A 25,918-nucleotide genomic window follows, 5' to 3' on the forward strand; every position below is an offset into this window, starting at 1 on the left:
CCCTATGGCTGGCCCTATCCCCAATCCACAGTGGTCGTGGGACAGCAGTGGCCAGCTGTGAACCCTGTGTCTGGCACCCGTCGGTCAGCTGAGCAATGCTCCCACCAGGGGGCAGCTCCTGCACTGAGAGAAATTTATAGCTTTAAGTGCATATATTAGAAAATAAGAAAGGCTAAAAATAGATGATTTAAGTGTCTGTCCCCTGGTGGTCAGAGCATGTCATAGCAACCAGTCGAGCCAGTCCATCAGTCACTTAGGCTTTTATATATATGGACTAGAGGCCCGAGGCACAAAATTCATGCAAGGGGCTCATTCCTCACAGCCCCGCCTGCCTCAGCCAGCCCTCACAGCCCCAGCTTAGTCCTGAAGGTCATGCAGAAGATCGTCAGGTAGGTCATCTGGATTTTGGACAGCTGTTCTGCTGTTCGGTCTAATTAGCATATTAGCTCTTTATTATATAAGATGATTTTCTAACCACTATGCTATATACCTGAAACTAATATAAAATAATATTGAATATCAACATTAACAAAAACTACAATTTTAAAAAATAAATAAAAACATTGAACTCATAGAAACAGAGTAGAGAGATTGTTGGCAGGGGCTGAGCAGTGGGGGAAATGGGGAGATGTTGGTCAAAGGTTACAAACTCCCTATTATAAGGTGAATAAGGATCTAAATGTATAGCATAGTGATTACAGTTAACAATGCTGTACTGTATATTTAAAAATTAAAAAGCTTCAATATTCTCAGCATAGCAACAAAATAATTATGTTAGGTGAAGGATGTGTTAGCTTTATTGTGGTAAACACTTCACCATATATATGTTTATCAAATCATCACACTGTACACCTTGAACTTAATATTTTATGACAATTACATCTCAACAAAGTCATCACTTCTTTGAAAGTTTCAAGCCTGGCCTTCAGAATGTTTGAGAACCAAGATAGCTTAGAGCTGGTATCCTAATGCCCCAAAGGGACAGAAGAAAAAAGGGAGTTGGGAATGAACCCATTCTAGTTAAGCCCAAAGTTGTAAAGAACTTCAACTTTCAGTTCTTCACAAAATGCCCGACACACAAATAAGTACTCAATTTGTACATATCCTCCTATACTCTCTGGTTCATATGGATGTTTGTCCATAAATTCTTAGATTAGGAACTATTCGATAGAGCTTCTTCCTTCATTTTCTTGAGAAACTGCAGCCTTCATGGAAATGAAAAAAAAAAAAAAAATATCTCTGCTCGCTGTCCAGGGGAAGCAGCATGGAAGCTTGCCATCTATCCAGGGCCTTGGGAGGAGGGAGGGGAAGGGAGAAGACCCAAAAATTACTAAAACACCAAACTTGTGCCAGACTCTGTTTTGAGTTGTAAAGTTATACTACACACAAGGTGGTGAAATCCAAAGCCATGAAATTAATATAAAACCTAGTCCAAAATCATAGAAATGCCAAGGGCTCTAGCAGAAGTAAACTTGAAACTACTCAACTGCTCTGTGGGGCCAATAGGTCTTTCCACCCATGTGTGTGTGTGTGTGTGTGTGTGTGTGTGGCTGTGTATGTGTGTATACAATTAGAAATTACACAATAAGCAAGCCAATAACTTCAGTGACCAATTTATTCCACACTTCATAAATAACAGTGAGAATGATAGAACAATCCCAAACAGACTATGAAATAAATTTAAAATTATGAAGGACTTAAGAGGAGGAAATGGAAATATGTTGAAAAAATAGAACAAGTATATAAAAAGAATTAGCAGATTTTGAGTTATAAAAATAACCAAATACATTCTGAAATGAAAAAATGCAGTCACTAAAAATAAACAAGTTAAAGAGTAGATTAATAGATTAAATACAGCCAAAACCGGTTTGGCTCAGTGGATAGAGCGCCAGCCTGCGAATTGAAGGGTCCCGGGTTTGATTCCAAAGAGAAAATGATCAAGATTTTCCACAATGAATAAAAACTTGAATCTTTCAAATGAAGATGTACTGGTATATCTCACCCCAAGCCAGATAAAATGCAAGTCTTTATCTTGATATTTAATAGTAGAATTGCAGAGTATCACAAAGAGAAATAAAATCTTAAGAGCAAACAGAGAAAAGACAGATAACCAAGAGATGAATCACAATGAGGCTGACAGCAGATTTCTGTGGTAACTAGTCTCCACAGATTACCCCACCAAGCTTCCCCTTCCCTGTAAGTGCATACTGCTTCTCATATCAAGAGGTGCAGCTTCCCTGGGGCTGGGTTAGAATGCGCTGACCAATAGAATGCCGCAGAAATGGGATCTGAGACTTTGGCTGTCATAAGAGGACTGGCAAATTACACTTCTTTCTTCTTGCAACTCTTGCTGTGGGACACCATCTTTCAAATCTCGGCCACCAAGTTAGAAGAAGCCCAACTCATGCAGAGTAGCCACACAAATGAGAACTAGAAGGGCAACAATTTACAGCCCCAAGTATGATTCCACACACAGCCAAGTAATAACTGTGAGTAGTCATCTTTGGTGGTCTATCTGAATTGAGTCCCCAGATAATTGTAGCTACAGGCAACATCAACAGGAGAAACAACCCCACTGATACCAGGCATCTTATAGAATCATGAGAAAGAACAAAATGGCTCATTTTTTAAGACACTAAATGTAAATTTTAAATTTATAATTAAAACATTTTTCAGTTGCAATAATAGATCTCAGAAGATAATGGAAAAATATATCTAAAGTGTTGAGGAAAAATAATGCTCAACCTAGATTTCTATAACAAACTACCTCTTTTTCTAGAGTAAGATCAAAAGGTATTTTTAGACAAATAGTGTAAGTTCACCACTTAATAATCTCTCACAGAGACAAATACTACAGAACAATTGGTATAAGAAATGACTATAAAAAATGACTATAAGCAATAAAATTTATAAGTATGTTGTAAATCTAAATAAGCACTGACATGCTAAAAAGATACAATTATAATTTTAAATAGTACCTGACATGGTTAACTAATTTGACTATTTTGGTGTTTTGAATTCATACTAAATAAAATAGTAGCATTGAGAAAATGCCCTAAAAAGGAACCAATATATATGAAAGCATCTCTGAGACCTTATACCCACTATTTATCAGTTCTTCCTGCCTCCTTCCCACATACATGATCCTCCCACGCCTCCATACCTGAGAAGGTCTCAGCCCCAAACATTAAGGGATAGAGAAGAGACACTTGTAAGAAGAAAGCAAAAGAGGGCAGCCAGGCAAGAGAACTCTCCCCTAGCATTCACCGGGTGCAAAATTTGATGCCTAGTTTTTCATTTTCATCTGCTTTGTCAGAATAAAAAATTATGTAATGGACATACAATGTGAATGATAATTTTTAAAATTAAGGACCAAGTAATGCCTTTTGGTCAGAAGCCGGCAACTCCCATAATCATATAAACTACAAATTTTCTCCCCTCTTCTAATTCTATACATGAAAATTTTCAATCCCCTATTTAAGGTTTTCAGTAGAGAACCAAATGTAAAGAGTAGAAAAAAAAGTTCAGAGCTTCTACTTCCAATTAACATAGAACTTAGTTATACTAGAAAGTGATTAATTGTTTTAAAGAAGACTATTAAGCATTACTTACTTTAATAGCAAATTTCTTTGACGCCATGGCTTACTGATTCCAAAGTAATTAAAGACCTTTAACAGAAGAAAAAAGAAAGTTAAAAGTAAGTATATAAAAAAATCTGTCTATTTAAATATTACACAGGAGAAAGGTTGGCTGAATAGTCAAATATCAATAGGTATTTGCAAGATGAATGTTCACTGATAATTAGTCTTAACAAAAATATTACATTATATTAGTAATTTTAAAACTGCCCACAAAGAAAAACACAGACCCAGATATGTTCTACCAATGTTTGAAGAAGAATTAATATTAATCCTTCACAAACTCTTTAATAAAACGGAAGCATAAGAAAACCTTCTCAAGTCCAAGAGGAGCAAGTGAGCTGATTGGCTATGTGGTCATGTCTTGGAGACCAACAGAACTTGCAGCAAGGCTGACAAACTGACAAAGGAGCAGATTGCAGAATTCAAAGGAGATTTTTCACTATTTAATAAAGATGGTGGTGGAACTACAACAGTGGAATTGGGAACTATAATGAGGTTTCTTGGACAGAATCCCACAGAGGCAGAGTTATAGGACATGATTAATAAAATAGATGCTGAGGGTAACAGTACAACTGACTTCCTGAAACTTTTGACAATAATGGCGAAAAAAATAAAAGGCGGTGAAGAAAAAAATCAGAGAAGTTATCTGTGTTTGATTAGGATGGCAATGGCTATGTTAATACAGCAGAGCTTCAACATATGATAGACACCTTGGAGAGAAATTCACAGATGGAAAGGATGATGAGATGATCAGGGAAGCAGATATTGATGGTGATGGTCAAATATACTATGAAGAGTTGTACAAATGATGTCAGCAAAGAGACAACATCTGTACAGAATGTGTTCAATTTATTGTACAAAATTATTTATTTGCCTTTTCTTTGTAACTTATCTGTAAAAGGTTTCCCCCTACTGTCAATAAATATGCATGTATAGTAATTAGAACTTCATTCCTCCATGTTTTCTTTGTTTATTTTATTATCATTGTCCTGAAATCTTATTTTAAAAATGTAAAATCAAGTCCTGGCCAGGTAGCTCATTTGGTTTAGCGTGTCGTCCCTACAAGTCAGGGTTGCAGGTTCAATCCTGGATCAGGGCACATACAAGAATCAACCAATGAATGAATGCATGGGTAAGTAGAACAACAAATCAATGTTTCTTTCTCTTTTTTCCTTCTTCCCCATTTCCCTCCCTCCCTCCTTCTCCACTCTTCCCTCTCTATCTAAAAATGAATAAACAATAAAATAATTGATCAAATAGCATGATTCTTGTGACTTACTCTGGATATACCTAAATCCTTCTGCACACCTAAACTTAGGTGGAGTTGGTCAAATGAGGGAACATCTGGGTTACCTTTTTCTAAAGTTGTTTCTTTAGAAACTGCCAGCATGTTGTTGAAGTGTAGGGTTGTAACTCTTCATGGACTATGGATGGTCAACAATATGTACTTAAATGTTGCACTGTTGCAACAGAGGTGTATTATCTAGGTACTTGCATGCTATTTTTTAATACTGTGGGCCCTATACCAGAAACATTTTCTTTTATTGTTACCTGCTTTTTAAACTTTTTTTAGCCACTTTAAGAAAATCTGCTTATGGCACAATTTGCTTCAAATCTCTTTCAAGTTGTATATTTGTTTTCCACTTTAAAATTTTACCCAATTTTACAGCTTCCTCCAAAAAAAAGAAAAACTTCTCAAATCATTCATTCTATGAGACTACTATTATCCTGATACTAATACCAATCAGAGACATCACAAGATTATATACCAACATTTCCTCATAAATAATTGCTTGGGGTTGCAAACAGGCCCGTGGCATCCCTGCCCTGGGCTGCGATGAAGCAGCCCCCGGTAGAAGTGGCCACCAGCAGAGGCACACGCAGGCCTGCCCAGTGCTGACATCATGCTGCCTGCCTGCATGGTGCTGTCTGCGTGCGTCCCCGCCCAGTGCTGAGGTAAAGCTGCCTGCCCGTGTCCCTGGCCAGGGACATGACACTGCCTGCCTGTGTCCCTGACGTGGGATGTGGCACTGCCTGCATCTGCCCCCCACCCTCACCAGCACTGAAGTGAAGCTGCCTGCCTGAGTCCCTGTACAGGTACGTGACACTGCCTGCCTGTGTCCTTGACCTGAGATGCGGCACTGTCTGTGTACACCCCCCCCCTCCCCCCCAGAGCTGAGGTGAAGCTGCCTGCCTGTGTCCCTGACAAATAGCAATATTGAAATCTTTCTTCTAATTAATTCCCTTTCAATGTGCATGAATTTTGTGCACCAGGGCACTAGTATAAAATAAAAGCCTAATATGCTAAGTGTCTCATTGTCTGGTTAGTCATTCAACCAATTAGGTGTAATATACTAATGATATGCTAAGGTCGCTCAACCAGTCACTATGGCGTGCACTGACCACCAGGGGGCAGATGCTCTGACTGGTAGGTTAGCTTGCTGCTGGGGTCCAACCAATCAGGACTGAATGAGATGGGCCGGACATGCCCTGGAGACCTCCCATGGTCCTTCCTTGGCTAACCAACCTCCCACACCCCTCCCCAGTCCTTATTGTGCACCGGTGGGGTCCCTCAGCCTGGCCTGCACCCTCTTACAATCCAGGATCCCTCAGGGAATGTCAGGGAGCCAGTTTCAGCCCGATCCCACAGGCCTGGGTGAGGGACCCCACTGCTGCACAAATTCGTGCACTGTGCCTCTAGTCATATATATATATATATATATATATATATATATATATATATATATATATATATATATATATATATATATATATTGGATGGAAACGGAAACAGATCCATGTTGGGGCATATATCACAGTAAAATTTCAGGCATTGGTGACAAACAGAATCTTTAAAAAGTGTTGGGGAGGTGTAAGGAGAGAGGTGGGGACAAGAGAATATTTGGCTCCAAATTGCCCAAAGCACCTCTGTAAAAGGACAATAAATAAAATATCTTCAACTTTCTGAAGAAAATTGTTTCCAACCTCTGATTGTATTTCAACATGGGGGGGGGGGCATTTTTAGATATGCAAGGTCTTAAAAACTTTAAGACTCAGGCTCCTTCTCAGAAAGCTACTAAAGATGTGCTTCACAAAATGAGAAAATTAACCAAACAGAGAGGAAGATTCAGGAAACAAGAAGGCTGAGACAGGCAAAAGGCAGAGGAAATCCTAGGATCTCATGGAAGCAGATCGCTGCATGAGACAGTGGGGCTGGACCAGGAGAGAACCATCAGTGTAGGCAAGAGCAAGCTGCAAGGCTCTAGGGAGGAGATGCATCTTCAGAAGTATCTGCATGCCTACAGATGCATTTTAAATAACTGGTAAAGAATATAAGATTGAATTAGGCCAAAACCGGTTTAGCTCAGTGGATAAAGCGTCGGCCTGCAGACTGAAGGGTGCTGGGTTCGATTCTGGTCAAGAGCATGTACCTTGGCTGCGAGCACATCCCCTGTAGGGGGTGTGCTAGAGGCAGCTGGTCGATATTTCTCTCTCACTGACATTTCTAGCTCTCTATTCCTCTTCCTTCCTCTCTGTAAAAAATCAATAAAATATATATTTTTTTAAAAAAGATTGAATTAGGACAGCTGCATGGAAAGCTAAGCAACTGAATAATAACAGGGCAATTATTGATTCCAGGATAAACAAAAATTGTACAGAAACTAAAATGTAAAGAGTACTTCATACACAGCTACATTACAACCAGCATTTAAAATCACGGTAACACTAAATTTTGACCTAAACAGTATTATGAGGATAGGAAATAATGGTGTGCATTTGTGTATATATGTGATGGGGCACAGGAATTAAACTGAACAACAGCTCCCTTTGATGTTAATGGAATGTTTCAGAGGGCCTAAAACCAATCAAAAAACAAAACTAAAATAAACGATAACCACAACAGAACTAATAAGGCAGAAATACAGCAAGTGAATTAACGATATGGAACCAACTCTTAAAGGCAAAACTCTCCTCTCACTTGAAGAGCAAGTTGAAAAGAGCTGATATGGAGGAAAGAATGGGGTGTGAAGAATACCATAACTCATAAGCCTTGTGCATGGAACTATCTGCCTGTTTAAATTGTGTGCAGATATTTTTAAAGCAGCATCGTCCAAGAGAAATACATTGCAAGCCAGAGACATAATTTTCAATTTTCTAGTTATCTGCAGTTGATAAAAAGGTAAAGAGAAATGGTAAAATTACATTAATACTTAATTTAATCCAATAAATTCAACACATCATTCTAGCATGCAATCAATATAAAAATATTTACATTCTTGGTGGTTTAGCTCATTCTCTGGAATTAAATGGGCATTTTATATTTCAAGTATATCTCAATTTGGACAAGACACATGCAATGTGCTCAATAGACACTTGTGGTTAATGCTACCATAATGTTTGAGAGCATTTGGTTTAAGAAAAGCACTTATTTCTGTGTCCCAGATTACTTACTTACGGAACAGGAATAGTAATTTTTAACTCAAAATTATTAAAAGGATTAAGTAAAATGACAAATGAAGACCCAAACATAAGCATTTATAAACACTAGCCCTGGGCAAATGTTAATAATTACTATTACCTAGTCAATGATGATTTATTTTTAATCTAGTAATAATATTTTATTCTAATTCTTTAAGTGGAAAAAATATTTTTATCTAAGCCCCAAATCATTTTAATTATTTATTTCTATTCTCTAATTAATGTATCTGATTTAGAAAAAAACTTGTTCAACTTAGCAAGTCCATTTAGACACAGGACTCAATGGAAAAACTAAGTTCCTGGGAAGTGGAACATGTATTTGAAAACCACTTATGAAGGTTGTCCTGAAAACTTTAGATAGATCCTTAAAAGCATATTATTTGAGCCTGGTAAACATGAAATTAATTCTCTTAAATATATTAAACTGGGTTTAAATAACTTCTGCTAAGAATTTAGGGAGTTCATTACAGGGGGCACTTGGAGGATACAAAAATGGTTCAGCTAAAAACAGAAGAGTTTTGTCAACAAGTACCCAACCAAAGCTGAAACATGTGTGATCTAATTATTTTAAATTACATACTAGTTTTCCCATATGTCCTTCCTCTTCCGAAGGACAGGTTGACCACAATCAAGGCTGTGGCAAGGCTTTCAGACCATATCTACTGTTAGATAAATCATGGGTCATGTTATAGTGAAGGTTACATTTTCAACTTTCGAGAAGGTTTTAGTAGACTCTTTAAAGTGCACTTCTTCTTTTTTTTTTTTTTCCTTTTTTTTAAATTGGTAAAGAGAAGCTGCATTTACTTTTTAAGAAAGGGATCCTTCAAAAAATATCGTCCATTTTTAAAACTGTAATCTGTAGGAATCTAGGACCTAAAGCATATATTTTATACAAATTTACATGGTCTGCTAATGTAAAATAGGCTGCATGAGAAAAAAAAAATATATAATACATTTGCATATTTTAAGCCATTTTTAAATATTATGTGGCATTCCACCTCTCAATATGTATAAATTTTTTCATTTCTTTCTATAATGTCTGGAACCTCAAAAAAAAAAACCCCACAATTTTAGGACAAAAAGAGGCCTTATAACTACTTCTATTCCAAGTCATGCCATCTATTCCCCAACTGAAAACCTGGGGACCGGGCAAGGGTCTCACAACTGAAGACCAAGGGCGAGAGAAGATCTTGTCAACTCTCTGAGTACAAACTAGCACCACCTGTCACCTGCAGCACTGCCAAGGTCAATTAGGCACCACATTAAAAAAAAATGAAGTAGATATCTACCTAATGCATCTTTTACTGTCCCCAAATCTCACATTAGGACTTCTTAAACGGAAGTCAAAGCACTGAACCTATTTCTACGTATAAATAACATTTAAGCCACATGTATCATGAAGTCAAAGTAGAGAGACATATAAACATGCAAACAGAAGATCAAAGTGCTTTGTATTGAAAATAATAGGCAACAGATCACATGTGTGGTTTACGTTTGGGCCATAAATGTGAGTTCTTCAGTATATAATTTCTTTCCTCTTTAAAATACTGATATTCTAACATTCATTTAATGAAAAAAAAGTTATTATTAGCTTCTGTATTAGGTTTTAAACCAGGGAACATCTTGAGATTTTTCTAGACTTGTTTTACTGATCACTAGAAAGTAAATGTACAAGCAAGTATGCGCCTTAAAAAGTTACTTTGCTAGGCCCTTAGAGTTGCTTTCAGGAGGGAGCAGCATGCTCAGTGCCTGGGGTTAAAAAGCCTTGCTATCAGAGCTGCCAGTTCAAGTCTAAATTCAGGGAAATTTTTATTTTATTGCATGTTTTTCAGAGGATCAAGACAAACTCCAAAAAGGTGAATTTTCCAAATATCTAAAAGCAAATGACTTTCATAAGCATGCTGACAAGTTAAAGTATATTATAAATCTCATTCTCTATTTCATCATTCCTGAGCCCACGTTCTCTGGCCAGAAAACAGGCATTCTTTCACAAAGAGGAGACTTTGATAGCGTATGACCCCACCAAAAATATGTGTGCATGCGTGTCTTTAGTAGAAAGGGAAAGATCCTAAGATCCTTGAGAAAATTAATTTGGGGAGGGAATGGAAGTAGATTAAACATCACATGATTATCCTGTCATTTAAATACAAAGCAAAGATAAATTCTAATAAAGAAAGTCAATGACCTTCTAGATTATTTGGTGGGAAAATCCAATGTACTCTGAAATTCACATTTGTCTTCTTCTTAGCATTGCTGGCTTATGTAACAAAAGCCAAAGCAGTCCAGAAAATAACTTCAGATTTCTAATCTCTGGATTTTAAATTTTATCAAGAAAATTATTATATTTCCGCCAATCATCTTTAAAAATACTTTCATTGGCTATGGGAGCAGAAACTGAAAACAACAAAGGCACAGGACTTCTGAAGAAGTAACTATAACTCAAGAATGAGAAATCATTTCATTCCCTTTTCCCTATCCAATTTTATCACCAAAAAAATAAAAAACAAAAGTATCAAGGAAGGAATTATAAACTTTAACAAAATATCAAGGAAAAATGACAAATGAGCAAAGATCTTGCTGGTGACCGCCCAGATAAAGTTTGAAAAGGCAACTTTAGTATAAAAAAGAACCACCTTTTCCTATTATTCTCATGGTAATTTTGAAAGCCAGCTTATAAAAAAAAAAAAAAAAAAAAAAAAAAAAATAGAAACAAAACTGAGAAGCTCTAACAATGAAGCAGGATAATGCAAAATGGCAAAAATAAAAATTTTAAAATTTGGTCTTTTTTTCTTTTGTTTTTAAATGTTGATCAAATATTGAAATACCCTATCATGATTAATTCCACAGAATAGTCCTTTTAGTCACTCTAGACCCTTTACCCAGTCAATTGACCCATGATCTGGGCTTTCCCTTCCTGATGTACCCACAGAAAATCCCCACCCAGAACTGTATAGGATGCTTCATAATAGACAATGTCTACTTTTTAATGTTTGTCAGAAACAAACATAGGAACCACCATGAGGGACAATAAAGTCCTCAGACTCTAGTAAAATAGACATGTGTTCAAATTCTGCCCCTTCAGGTGACCTCTGACAGGCTATTCAACTCTTTTAAGTCTGTGGAATTTTTTATCTAAGGGGTCCTGTGAGGATTATGTGAAATCTGATATTAATATTTGGCCCAGTGCCTGGGCTCAGTGAGTGCTCAGTCTCTGTTAGCCATCCTATATAATCCTATATAATAAAAGGCTAATATGCAAACTGTCCCCTGGGTAGTTTGAACGACAGGGAGTTTAACTGCTCTCTGTGATGTGCACTGACCACCAGGGGGCGGCTCAGAACAAAGGAAGGCCCTGGCCAGTAACAGGCAGCCAGGGGAAGGAAGGCCCCGATTGGCCCTGATCACCGTCTAGGCCTAGGGGCCCTACCCAGGCACAAATTTCATGTACTGGGCCTCTAGTAATCATCAACACTGAGAGCACAAGAAGACAGTACATAACCAATCCAAACCCCACTCTGATAACTTTTCCAGTCACTTAACCACAGCAAAAAGTTTCTAATAATCAGTAATGCAACGGTCTTAAAAATCTAATCCTTTCAATGCAAAAACTCTAGAGATGGAGAACAGATCATTGATTACTGTGGGTGGAGTAGGGGCGCGGGGGGTGGGGGGGGGGTGTTGATGGAACTGTTCTGCATCCTGATTGGTATGGTGTTTATACAAACAATGCATTGGTCAAAACTCATGAAATTTATACCTAAAAGAGTAAATTCTATTACATGTAAATTAAGAATATTTTTTAAACTGCAAAACAAAAAAATCCCAATCATTTTTAACTATATATTAAACCAAAATAATAACACAATTGAACTTTTAAGTACCCAAAATACTGTAACTGCAATATTCTATATATTATCCTGTAACTAACATAAGGCCTATTCAATTTTAGTTACCAGCTGTGATTTATTCAAGCACAAAATGTGAATACCATAATAAACACAAGGCATTGCTTTGCTAAAATAACAGCAAAAAGACTTTGGAAATGTACCTACATCAATCAACATTAGATATAAGTGGTACTCTCCATTTACTGACAAAAGGGAGTTTTATAGCATTAGGCTTAACTTCTTAAGTAGGTTACTTAAGGTACATGAGTTATTATTATCAATCCCTAAATAGTAATATAAAAATAGTAAACTTTAAAGATTTAATAAACCTTAAAATGATTAGAAATGTACACATCAAGAGAGACACCCACTAAAAAGTCAATGCATACATTTCACATTTTCAAAAAGGCCATAACATGTTTCACTCAGAAAACAATTCATATATTGCGCCAAGGTAAAGTCCCAATACAAACACATTTTAGCCCTATCATCTTCTGGTTACATTGTAGGTCGAAGATTTGGCCACCAAATAATTACTTTTTCCCCCCAATTCAAATAAACTGGAGAAGAAAAAGGCAATGTGAAATTAACACTATGAAAAGTAAGAACCACCCCAGTGCCCCTTAACTGGTGAAGGTATAAACAAATTATGGTATATCCAGGCAATGAAATACTGCTCAGCAATTAAAAAGGAACGAACTATTGATACTTACAAAAACAAAGATGGCTCTCAATTATGATGGGTCAGAGAAGCTCCTCCAACATCCAACCACCCCAAAAAACAGCTTCTACAATAAGATTCCATTTAGATAAAATGCTAGGAAATGCAAACTTATCTAGTGACAGAAAGCAGATTAGTGGCTGCCTAAAAGACAGCAGCCAGATAAGTAAATAAATGAATGAACAAATGAATAAATAAATGAATGATAGGGGCCTAAAGGATTACAATGGGCAAGAGGAAACTTTTGTGGGTGACAGATACATTATTTTGATTATGCTGATGGTTTCACTGGTGTATACATGTAAACCACATAAAATTGTACAATTCAAATATGTGTAGTGTACTGTATGACAATTATCCTATATAATAAAGATGTAATATGCAAATGCTCGTTATCTTTTACATGAAACGTAAGGACTGACCAAGTAACAACCGTAAAGACTGGATCACAGATCAGGAGGAGGGTGGGGCAGTGAGCTACAAGAGTGTGGTAGAGAGCTACAGGAGGGGGCAGGGCAGCAAGCTATAGGGGCGGCGGGTAGAGGAAGTTACAGGAGGGTGGGGCAGTGGGCAGAGAGCTACTGGGGAGCTACTGGTGCATGGATTTGTGTGCAGGGCTACTAGTAGCTCAATAAAGTTGTTTAAAAAGAAAACCATTAAAAAAAAATACATCTTCCTGGCCTGGTACAAGAATACCTCAGAGATAACACAGGTTAAGTTCCAGACCACCGTAAGAAAGCATGAATTACAATAAAGCAGGTCCTAATCTTTCTACCGATGAAGGGTATTGTCTTCCATTTGTAAAAAACCTAAGATCTGAAGCAATGAATACTGCACGTATGAAATATTGTTCTTCCCTATATTCACAGCATGTAAGTATTCAGTACATTTTGCAACACTCAAATGTGTCTAAATAAAAATAAAAAATAAAAACAGGGTCTTCATTCTTCTTTTCCCAATGAATAGATGGAGGAAGAGGAGACAGAAAGGCTGGACAACTTGCTTAGGACATAGAAAAATAAAAGCAAGTTGATTGATTACTGAAAAGGTGATTTACCACATTCCCAGTCCAATTATCTTAATTGCCTTCAAATTCCTAATTAAAGTAAAATCACGTAAGGGAGATAAAAATCTAACATACAACAACATGGAAAATGTAAAAGTCATTTTCAGTTTCTCTAATACCTTACAGGTTCCTTAATTCCATCCACAGGTCTCAACCTCTGCTGACAATGGGCTGGAATCTTTAAAAAATAATAATAATAATAATCTACAAAACTCCCCAGGTGATTTTCATGAATAGCAACATTAAAGCTCGTGAGACAAATCAGATTTAGACTTCTCATTAAAGCAAGGCAGAAAAAAGCAAGGAGCCACAAAAAATATTTGATAAACCATGGCCCAAAGTTTTTCAAATCAATATTGAACGGTTGAATAGATGCAGGCCAATATTTAATAAGTTAAAAGTAAAAATGTGCACATAGGTTTTGTCAGAACAGAATTTACATAACAACAAATCAGACAGACAAATTCTCTTCAACTTTTTAGAATGCTAAATTGATATATATTTGAAACATATATATATATATTTTTTTTTTTTTAATTGATTTCAGAGAGGGAGAGAAAGACAGAAACATCAATGATGAGAGAAAATCGTTGACTGGCTCCCTCCTGCAAGCCCCTGAGGATTGAACCTGCAACCCAGGTATATACCCTGACTGGGAATCTAACTGTGACCTCCTGGCTCATAGGTCCACACTCAGCTACTGAGCCGCTCAACTACTGAGCCATGCCCATCGGGCTAACTGGGTATCTTGACATTTAGTTGATGAGCTACAAGCACTAAGAATGTGCCATATATCTAATGTAATGAACTGACAATATATTGTGAACTGTTTAAGCAGCACAGGTTGAAAAAGGCTATCTGTCCACATCCTGAATGAGTGCTTCCTGCTCTTTAGGATGCACTTTTATATATATATATATATATATATATATATATATATATATATATATATAGTATATTTTATTGATTTTTTACAGAGAGGAAGGGAGAGAGATAGAGAGCTAGAAACATCGATGAGAGAGAAACATCGACCAGCTGCCTCTTGCACACCCCCTACCGGGGATATGCCCGCAACCAATGTACATGCCCTTGACCGGAATCAAACCTGGAACCTTTCAGTCCACAGACCGAAGCTCTACCACTGAGCCAAACCAGTTTCAGCTAGGATGCACTTTTTTAGGGAGATTCTGACTCAGCGGGTCTCAGGATAAGGTCTAAGACTACATTTCTAACAAGTGACGGTGATGCTGCTGGTAAGTAGACCACATTTTGAGCAGCAACTTGATTACTGGTTGTAAAATTAACCAATTGGTCTACAATATGGTTATGCCTAGGTTCCAGGAAATAAGTGTCAATACAATTTATTCCTAGAAAAAGATGGGAGGGGAGTTGCAAGGGGGATGGATAGGAGAAGGAGCAAGTGAATACTTAAATACTTGTCTGGTCTAGCAGTGTGAAGAAGGGCAGTATACAGGCACCTCAGTTCATTGCACTTCACAGGTGTTGCGTGTTTTACAAGTGGAAGGCAAGACCTTCCACCTGCAAAATGATTATGGCTTTATTACGGATCTGGAATCAAACCCACAATGTCTCCTAGGACCTAGGTAAATCTGTAGTATTACTTGCCCCAACACAGTAGCTGTCAAGGTTGACAGAATGTAAACTCCATTAAAGAAAATGTTATTACTATAGCATTCTTATGGTACTCAATAGAAGTATTAAATGAATGAATGAGTATGTACAACCTGAATTTATGTCACAACCCAAAAACGTTTGGGAAGGGGACTATTTTGTACATACAGATATTTGGCACAGTAAACTGACCCACTTATTATAGTCCATTTTGCCCTAAAAAAAATAATAATAATAATTTTCCAGACTAATACTTCCAACTTTAAAGTCCAAGCTTCCTGCACCCTAATGTTTAACATCTTTTTAGCTCTTTGAACACAATAAAGAGAGATGGAAGCACAGGAAGAAGGATTCAGGGAAGAAAAAAAAAAATGGGAAGAAAGGGACAAACAGTTCAGTTCAAGTGACCTAACATCTTAGGTTGCCAGGAGTCCCAGGCTCTTACCTATAATGGTGGCAGGGTTTGGGCTCGGGCTTTTATTGGTTTTGTTACTGTCCAGGGTCACTCGAGAAGTAGGGTCTGGCTTTGGGAACTCAGAGTAAAGAGGCAGCAGGCTCTGAAACAACCTTCAGAAGCTCTGGAGGCTCAGCTTCGGGTAACTTTCTCTGCCCAGGGTCCCCCACGCGACAGGGACCGCTGCCACCGCCCCAACCAGCACGGTCTGCGCAGCCGCGCTGTGGGCTTGAAGCCACTGCCAGGACTTAAGATGGCGGCGAAACACCAGCCGACGAGCCTGGGTATCGCGAGGAGTCTGCCCAAAAGAAACATGGCCTCCGCTCTTGATCTCGCGGCTTTCAAGAAAGAGTCCAAAACAACAACAACCGCTGCAAAGACTGGCTCTTTAGAGCCAGGGAATGATTGGCAGGTGATGGGAATGATTGGCAGGTGATGAATCACGGTCACCCACACGGCTGGGAATGATTGGCAGGTGATGAATCACGGTCACCCACACGGCTCGATAGCGGAAGTGATTGGAAAAAATAAAGGGGGACATTTCTATGGTAGTGTTTCTTGGCAACGGACGCTCAAGGATGGAAAGATTCTTCGGGATCTTTGGGGAAGATTATAGAGAAGACAGGTTTGAAAGCAAAGGTGGCTTTTACAATGCGGGATACACTTTAAAATAACCATAAACGTAATTTCCTTAGAATGGTAGAGAGGTAAAAGTTTTGGTAAACGGAAAAGCAACTTCTCTAAAGCCCTCCATAGGAAGGGATGAGGTTAGAAGCGGCTGCACCGCGCATGCCCGCTTTCCAACCCAATCCACAGAAATGGTGATTAAGTCCTGTTCTCCTGGTTTTCTAGGCAGCCGTACAAGAAGGCGGGCCATGGGCTCTGAACGACAGAATCAGGAGCTTTGTGTTTGGTCAAACCAGGGGGAGGGGCACTGAGAATCGTTTACTACTTTTTTTATTCATTCAATACGTGCCTCTTAACCACGCGCCGTAAAGAAGGTGCTGTGCCAATTTGCTACGATATTTAAGTTTCTCAATTTCAACAATCTGCTGAGATTGATGCTGACTAGGCCACGCCCCTTGAGAGTGCCGCTAAGAAACCCGCCCTCCATTCTTTCCGGCCAGGGCCGCTGCTTTCTTGGCTGAGAGCTTTCACTAAAACCTGGAGAGCGGAATCCCGGGGGAGCCGGGTAATCGCAGAGCTGCGCATGCGCCATCTCCCGGCGCGGGCGCGGGTTGCCTGGAACGGTGGCTGCTTCCGCGTGCGGTTCGGCCTCTGGGGGCTGCGGTGGCCGCGGCCCAGCGAGGCGCGGCGGCTGGCGGGCAGGTGAGAGCAGCGCTGCAATCTTAGGTGGAAAAGCCAGCTTTCCACCCGGCGGAAGAGAGGGCCGGGGGGCGGACAGGTGCCTCCTCCCCGCTCTCCGAAAGGTCAGCGGTGACCTCCCGGAAGGATATTTGGGGGCGGGGATAAGGACGGAGCAGGCTGCACCGAAAGCTCAAGACCTACCTTTAAAAAAGCCACAGGCTGTCAATGCTCCTCGGTGGCTGGAAGGTGGATGGGAGGCGTGTCCCAGGGTCCTGGGAGAGCTCCCGGTGCAGAGAGAGCCTCCCCGGCCTCCTGTCTCTGCAGGGCCGCGCCGTGAACGAGGTGGAAGCACCCGTTGCCCCAGCGCTGCCCCCTGCCAGCTGCACCCTGTGCCCCGGTCCCTCCTCTCTCGCTGGGACGGCGCTGTAAGCCTGTGTCTACCTGGGAGGTGGACGTGGACCTCACAACTGTGGTACAGCGAGCGTGGCGGTGCCAACCGTGTGAAAGCAGTAGCAGCACTCAAGGCGCTTTGAGGTCACAGGGATGGAAATCTTTTCGAGGTGGAGACCGCCTGAGGTCGGCTGCTGCTTTTCCTCAAAGGGGACCATGCCCCAAATCCTGAATACCGGCAGTTCCATTCATTCATTAACATTGCCAGTTTATCTGTAATGTATATACACACTTTGAATAATGACAAAGGCAGTGTTTACTAAAATGCATTTCATTTTCAAAGTTGAACTGTCACTGTTAAAGTGTGTATACATTTTGGGGGGACACTCTGTATATATAGATTATGTAATATATGTACACTATAGTATAATTTACATATACTTACTATATACACTAAGTGGCCAGATTATTATGATCTCTAAATGCATAATAATCTGGCCACTCAGTATACATATTTATTTATTTATTTATTTATTTATTTATTTATTTATTTGAGGCCCAGTGCATGAATTTGTGCATAGGTGGGGTCCAGCCAGCCTGGCCAGGGGGAGGGGACATGGGCAGTTGGCCGGCCTGCCTGCTGGTCCAACTCCTGGTCGAGGGGACAATTGGCATATTAGCCTTTTATTATATAGGATATAACTGAGTGGCCAGGTTATTATGCTTCAGAGATCATAATAATCTGGCCGCTCAGTGTACATAATGCTGAGTTAGCAGATACAGCAGGGACCAAGACAGGCATGGTCCCTGACCACGTGAAGCTTATATTCTAGTGATGGGAAAAGAAACAGTCAACAAGTCCATTGATAAGTGAACGAGATATTTCCACGTTCTAGGTTGGGTTACCTAGGAAGCAGGCTCTCGGGAGACTTGAGGGCAGGACGTTTATTAGGAAGGGCTTCTGGATCATTAAGAAGAAAGCAAGCAGGATGGGGTGGGTCGGAAAAGGTGAGCTGCAGTGCAGTCCCTAGGAAGGCCTGTCTCACAGGAACACTGGTGCTGCGTTGGCCCTTCAGAGTTGTCCCAAGTTGGAGGGACGGGCTAAGGCTTTCTACCCCTGCGTTGATTGGGCAGCCATTGCCCTGGGAAGGGGGCATAACCTCAGGTCTCTTTAACCTAGTCCCATGGTCTGCAAACTGCGGCTCACGAGCCACATGCGGCTCTTTGGCTCCTTGAGTGTGGCTCTTCCACAAAATACCATGGCCTGGGCCAGTCTATTTTGAAGAAGTGGCGTTAGAAGAAGTTTAAGTTTAAAAAAATTGGCTCTCAAAAGAAATTTCAATCGTTGTACTGTTGATATGTGGCTCTGTTCACTAATGAGTTTGCCGACCACTGGCCTAGTCAATCCTGGAAGAGGACTGGCCTCCGGGGGCTACCTCAGCACTCCAAGGAGCCAGGGAAGTGTCTCTTTCCTAAGGGGGTCAGGGTGGCACTCTAAAGGTGGGGCTTTAGAGAAAGGTTCTTTTTTTAATCCTCACCCAACGATATTTTTTTCATTGATTTTTAGAGAGAATGGAAGGATAGGAGGAGGGGGAGAGAGAGAAACATGGATTGATTGCCTGCCACACAAGTCCCTACCGGGGTTGGGGAACTTGCAATCTGTACATGCCCTTGACTAGGAATTGAACCTGTGACCCTTTGGTGTGTGGGCCAGTGCTCTAACTACTGAACCAAACCATCCAGGGCCAAGTAGGTAACATCTGAACTAACAGCTGAAGTACCAGAATGAGCCATCTTGTGTAGAACAAAGGGAACAAGACTCTCCTTCTCGCTATGCACTGAGAATGTAGCAGAGAAACAAAACATGGTTGCTGCCTTCTGTTATAGTGGGTGGCAGTTACCACTTTTTACAGATATTGACTCCCTGCTGTAAAGATGGAGTAAGTAAAAAACGGATTGGGACTAATTCAGAGGAAGATAGTGACGCTGAGAAGTAGAGTTCTCAAAAGTTAGTCAATTTGGTAAAGACTTTTAATCTACATTTTATTTTCTCCTTCTATACAGCACTTAATTGTGTCTTATTAGGATTGTGCCTTTCTTTTCTCAAACCTGTATTCTCTGAGGGTGGGAACCATGCCTTATTCATCTTGGTAGTCTCTTTCTCCCTCCCCCCAGTTTAATGTCTTGCTAACACCTAATAGATACTAAGTAAACATTTGAATAAAATTAATCTCATGCATATTTGAAGTGAAAATTAGTAGTCCCTAAATGATAAACACTGTAAGTATGACTGTACTTGGATCTGTCTTTACAGTATTCCCCAGTTTTATAAGTTATAACTCAATATTAATTGAAATATTAAAAGATACAGTAGCTTTAGTCAAACAGGAATCTCCAGAAGTACCTATTTTTATAAATGATTTGTATTGAAGGTAATATACTTCCAATAATAATAATAATAGCTGCCATGTATTTAATACTTCCCACATAATAGACACAGTACTAATAAATACACAAGTATATATGTAGTAGTCTTCATTGTGTAGCCCTATATTACAGATTATAAAATTGTGGCAGCAAAGAAGTAATTTGCCCAAGATCATAACTAATTTGTGATGGAGATTAGACCCTGATTCCCTTCATTACTCAAAGCTTCATTACACTAGGACTCTGATATTTAATCAGTAGGCAGCTTTAACTTTATCAAGGTTTATCAGAGAAACAAATATGAAATTATTCACCATCTTTGCTGTGCCCTTGAGTTTTCCTGTTTTCTTCACAATTAGCTTTCCTGACTCTCACTTTAGAAGCTTAGATCCACCTCACGCTAATCAAAAGAGCCTCAAAGACCTCAGAAGCTCTCTCTCTCTCGAGAATCTGGGTGTTTTTATTGACATCTAGACTAAGTGAAACTATGCGGAGAAGTGGGCCTCCTTCATGGGGACCACTTCCCTTAGCCATTTCAGTTCTCTCCTGTTCTTTCTACACTCCTGGTTGACCCCGTAATATTTTTTAATAATAATAATAGATAACATTCACTGAGTTCAGACTAAGTGCCACATATTGTGCTAACTGCACAACCACCTCATGATTAGGAAATCATTCTCATTTTTTCAAATGATGGAACTGAGGCATAGTGAGGTTAAGTGGACTCATCCAAGGTTACACAGCCAGCTGTTGAGTGGTAAAGTAGAGGTTGAAAGCCCAGGCGGCAGGATTCCACAACTCGTTTTAACCACTACAGGACAGTGCATTCTTACTAAAATGTTTGGTTGTGTCTTACCTTCTGACGTTGGTATGCAGGAACTATTATAGATCCTGATGGGTGTTTATGCTGTACTAAGAAATTTAGAGTACAGTTTCTAGTCAGATACATCACTGAAGGCCTTTAAGCAAAGCAGAAACACAATCACATTTGTTTGGGGGGAGGCGGGGGAGAATGGTGTTTGCAAGATGGCCGTGTTAATAGTGTAGAGAGTGGATTAGTGGGGAGTAGGCTAAAGCAATGGTTCTCAAACTTCGGCTTCAGAATTACCTAGAGAATTGGTTAAAAGACAGATTACTGGACCCCACCCTAGAGTTTCTGATTGAGTAGGTCAGGGGCAGCCCAAGAATTTGTATTTCTAATGAAGTTCCCGGCTGATGCTACTGCTGCTGGTGAGGGGGACCACATTTTGAGAACCACTGACTAGAATTAGCCAGGAGGTCATGTGAGGTAATGAGGACTGTGGCTGTGGGGAGAAGTTACATAAAAGAAATGCCCTGTCAAGTGACAGGACTGTGTGACTGATTGGATGAACAGTATAAGGAAAAGGGTAGAGTTCACTTTATCCAGATTTCTGAATTGAATGGCCTGGTAGATAAAGCCTTTTTAAAAAAAAAAAAAACCACACAAAAAAACAACAACAGGAAATGCAGATTAAATAGCATTTTGGAAAGAAAAGAGATTCATTTTTACATAAGATGAATTGAGACTGTTGGCACAGTTAGGTAAAGGTGAACAGTAGCAGTCGGAGATGAGAACCTATGAGCTGGAGCTGAGGATTCAGGACTCTTAGTGGACGTGTGATAGCAGAAGCTTTGGGTGTGACTGAGCCTACCCAGGAAACCAGAACACGGGGACAAGACTACCAAGGAGGGATCTTTAATAAGTGTGAATAGGTAAACGGAAGCCAAGGGTCCATTAAAGGAGACTGAAACAGAATAGACTAGAATCTTAAGTACTTAAAGGGTTTCGAGAACACATCAAAATTCTTAGATCAAATAAGGGGAGAGATTGGTGATCTTTACCGTAGTAATTTCCATGGAGAATGAAATGAAAGCAGATAACTTGGGTTTGAAGATAGAAGGAGGAAGTGACTGGGGGAAAAAATCCCTTATTTGAAAGGAATCAGAATCTATAATAGCTGGAAGGGAGACAGATAAAAGGCAGCCGCCTTGGGGAGTCTGTGCTTGGTTCTTTTCAGGGGAGAAAAATGGTCAGGTTTTGCGGAGGGGGAAGACCCATTACCAGTGGGAGGTGAGGGCCACAAGAGAGGATGGAGGAGTTAAAATCTGTAGACAGGAGTAGAAAGTGGCACTGACTGGAGCATAGGTAGGATAACAGGTTCTTCCTCTGACACAGCGAGGAAGGGGGTTAAGATGAGAGCTGAGGTGGGTGGGTAAACTGTGGGGACAGGAAATTGAGGATGCTAATACCTAGTAGCCACAATTTCCTCTGATGGCTGGTTATCTGCAGAAACAAAGGTGAAAAGTACAATAGAAATCTCAAAAATGACGAATACAGAAATTAGCCCTTTAGAAAGTCAGAGCTGACGAGGGGTACATAAAGTCCCTGCTGTAGCATTATGGGCCCAGTCAACTGCACATTTAATCTGGAACTGTCTGGATATCTGCATGATACCCACTCTCCTTTCCCCCACCAACCCCAGCATCCAATAGCAGCTAGATATAAAAACAGGGAAGGGATAGAAAGATTCTCATCAACTCTGTAAACTTTATAAACTCTAAAAACTCTATAAAGAACACTTCAAGCTTTTTGATAAGACACTGGCTGCCAGTAAACTGATTTTCTCTACTTCATTAGTTGTTAATCATTTACTCTTTGTTCACATTATGAATTGTCAACTATTAATAAAGGTCCCATATAAAATTCATGATGCTATTTGTTTTAAATACATTGATTATATGGTAATGGAGGAGTGGGATAGCAGAGACCATAAAATACTTATGCACAACTGTTTTGACCTGTACTGTACTCTGTGACTATCCCTGACCCACTTCTGACTAGGCTGTGCTGTCAACAGCTCAGCTACTGAGTGAGGGTCAAACTGACCATGGATGGAGGGGTGGAGAAGATGGTTAGATTTTACTGAATGTAAACTTTAGAATTCAGGTATGATCCATTTAGTTCATCAGGAGTTGACAGTAATGTTTTTAGTGTGTGTTTGTAGACGACCAGGAAAGTTCAGCAAAATATTTTTGGTGATGTAGTTAGGGGAGGAAGGAAACTTGTTCTCTAGCTGTCAGTTGAATAGACATGAGACAATATGTAGTCCTTTCTAATGTGTACATACATACACACACACAAAATTGAGGATAAAAACTATTTTTAGCATCGTCAATTGAAATTCAGGAATGAAGAATTCACAAAGTAAATGTTGTTGTAAAAGAAAGGAAGAAAGGCATACAATTTCAATAAACCTCATCAGATATCACAAGAACTGGGTTAATTGTTTAACAGTCTGTCTGGTGTCTTCATAATTAAAGTACATTGGGTGGAAGTTTTTAAAAATATTCAAATACTTGAAGCAGAGCAGCCATGAAGACATAAAAAAAAAAAAAAAAAGAATCTGACAATGTGTTAAAAAGACCAGCAGATGGCGCCCAGCAACCCAGTAGGCAAACAGACCCTTTTACAGAGTATTTCCTGCGTCCAGGTTGTTGTAAACTAAACGTAATTTAGTAATGCTAATAGCAATATGTGGTGGTTTTACTTGACTTAATGCTACATAGGAAGAGTAATCTGATAGTTAATGTCAGGCTGTTCAGGGAAGCGTAATTGTCTTTTTGCCTTTCACCTTACTGTGCAGTACTATTACCAATAATAGAAATAATAATATCTACAAAAAACCCTTCATTTAGCTTGGAATGTAACAAGTTGGAGAAAGCCTGTCAGAGGCCTTAGTGGTGGAAATTGAGGAGATAGTAATCTCTGTAATACAAATTAGGGGGAGAGAAAGTTGCCATTGTAGACACAGTAATGCCTTAACTTTAGAGAGTATTCGTGGTCAGAAGCATATGTCTCAGTGTTTTCCTTTCTTGGCCTTCATCTGTACTCAGAAAGATCACAGTATGTTAGTGAGGGCGTATAACAAACTTCTCCCCTTTCTGTTCATTAATCTGGTGCTATTCTGAACCAAGAATTAAGCTAAAGAAAACTGAACTGAATTTAGTCCAACTAATCAAAACTATTAGGAAGTCCCAGATGTATGTTTGGGGGAAAATAGACTTTTTTGCCCTCTCATTTTGGACAAAGTGGCACAAGATTACAGTTAACCTCTTTTATACCGGACATAAGAATCAAAAGAACAAGCCAGACTTAAAGCACTGGAGAGCTGACCTCCGTGACAGTCACAAGTATGCATCATGCACTTAGAATTTTCTTCTGGTCCATCATCAGGCACTGGAAATTCTAATTGACTCTTTCTGCCAAAATTGAGACACTGATTCTTAACTTTTGAAAGTTACCCAATAGAATATCAGCTATAACCTTTCGGACTCGAAATCTAAGCCCAGTGCCACAATTAACTGAACATTAATCTTGCAATCAATCATTTAGCATTTCCTCATTTCTAAAATAGTCTTATAATTGCTAGGAAAACAAAATAAAAAATATTGAAAACTTTTGAATAATGTAAGGTATATTTTTTAAAGAAGAGTATAAGCATAATCTGTGTTAGATTGCCTCTAACATTTTCTAAACAAAGGGCATTTCAATGTATAAAACCATAAATGTTTTTCTATTTTACTTATCTAAAAATGCCTAATTTCATTTGTTTTGGTGCTCTACATCTTCCTTAAAGAGTCCCATACCTTCTGTTTTTATTTGTTTGTTTAGGAGAGTGTTGAAAGAAGATAAAGGGGAGTGGCAGATACACTACCAGAGGGTAAGAAGGAAAAATTATCTTTCTGCTGCCAATTCTGTTGCTGCTTTACTCCAAGAAAAGCTCAATGTATGAACTACAAGCACTAACGTTAGGGACCAGCCTGCCATTGCTCATCAAACCTGATTATATTGAGAACCTTCTTGAGAATGTTTGTTTCAGACTCGGGAATCTCTGGTGCCCATAAAATAGTTCTATATCACTTGGAATGACTTGCTAAGTGTTTTGAGGGAAAGATCATCTCAAGATAAATTTTATAGGGTGTCCCCAAAAAATGTATACACACACTTTGAATAATTATTAAGTCAGTGTTTAAAAGATACATTTCATTTTCAAAATTGCTACCAGCTACTAAAGTATATATACATTTTGCGGGGAACACCATAACTTAATTTTCCATTCCCACATTGGATTTTCCAGTTTCTTTGTTGCTCTGCAACATGAAACTTTGCAAAAGTCAGCGTTTTAAAAATAAATTGTAAGTTTATTTGAAAAATGAGTTGTTAAAAAATCTGGTTGGTTCTTATATTATCCTAAGAAGCAACAAACAGAGTCTATGAGCCTGGGCTCCAAAGTGTTTACAAAAATAATTACCGCCATAATGTATTTAGCAATAAAACATTGAAAAAAAAAATCTCAAATGTCTATCAATCAGTGACCTGTCAAATTAGCATATCTCCATACAATCAAAGGCTTACAGCTGTTCTTTGGGGTAGAAAAGATTACAAAACAGTGTGTATAATATATTTTTGTTAAAACCAAAGAGATTATAGATGAGTTTAGCTTTCTTTTCCTATTTCTATATTTTCTAACTTTAAAAAGTAAGTTTGTATTATATTTATTAGAAAAGGGCAGTGATGCTAATGTTCATTTTGAAAAATCTCACAGAAGAATTGAAAAGTAAAAAAGAGTTAAATCAAAATTGTATCCCCAAAATGTATTTAAAAGCTCTGTAAGAGGATATGACTAAAACAAGGAACATATTATCTCACTGACTACATTAAATGTCAGATTTCAAACCTTTATTATCTTTTTCTTAAAACTAACAGTGCCTTGTTTAGTCAAGTCTATTGTGTCTAGCCCTGGGAAGTTGGTTATTTAAGCAATAGAATACATGTAATGTCCTGGAAAGCTATTACATGAAGAAAACAAAATAAATTAAGACTGCTGTCTT

General features: G+C 39.0%; 1 protein-coding gene and 1 pseudogene across 2 annotated transcripts in view; one reads left to right on the forward strand and one right to left on the reverse strand.

The window, feature by feature from the left end:
- SLX4IP (SLX4 interacting protein) overlaps positions 1-16,128 on the reverse strand; it is a 175,934-nt gene extending 159,806 nt beyond the window's left edge. The window contains exons 1-2 of the mRNA XM_084887670.1: positions 15,872-16,128; positions 3,613-3,668 (exon numbers count right to left, since the gene is read on the reverse strand). Of these exons, the coding sequence (XP_084743796.1) occupies positions 3,613-3,639 (27 nt within the window). The 5' untranslated portion in view covers positions 3,640-3,668; positions 15,872-16,128. The remainder of the gene's footprint in view (positions 1-3,612; positions 3,669-15,871) is intronic.
- LOC311624802 (calmodulin-like) lies at positions 3,784-24,819 on the forward strand (annotated as a pseudogene). The gene is made up of 4 exons: positions 3,784-3,789; positions 4,009-4,495; positions 17,008-17,209; positions 24,699-24,819. The product of its transcript is annotated as a calmodulin-like (transcript).
- The last annotated feature ends 1,099 nt before the right edge of the window (positions 24,820-25,918 follow it).

The sequence above is a fragment of the Pipistrellus hanaki genome (genome assembly GCF_964339955.1).
Source record: "Pipistrellus hanaki genome assembly, chromosome: 6".
Taxonomy (NCBI): Eukaryota; Metazoa; Chordata; class Mammalia; order Chiroptera; family Vespertilionidae; genus Pipistrellus; species Pipistrellus hanaki.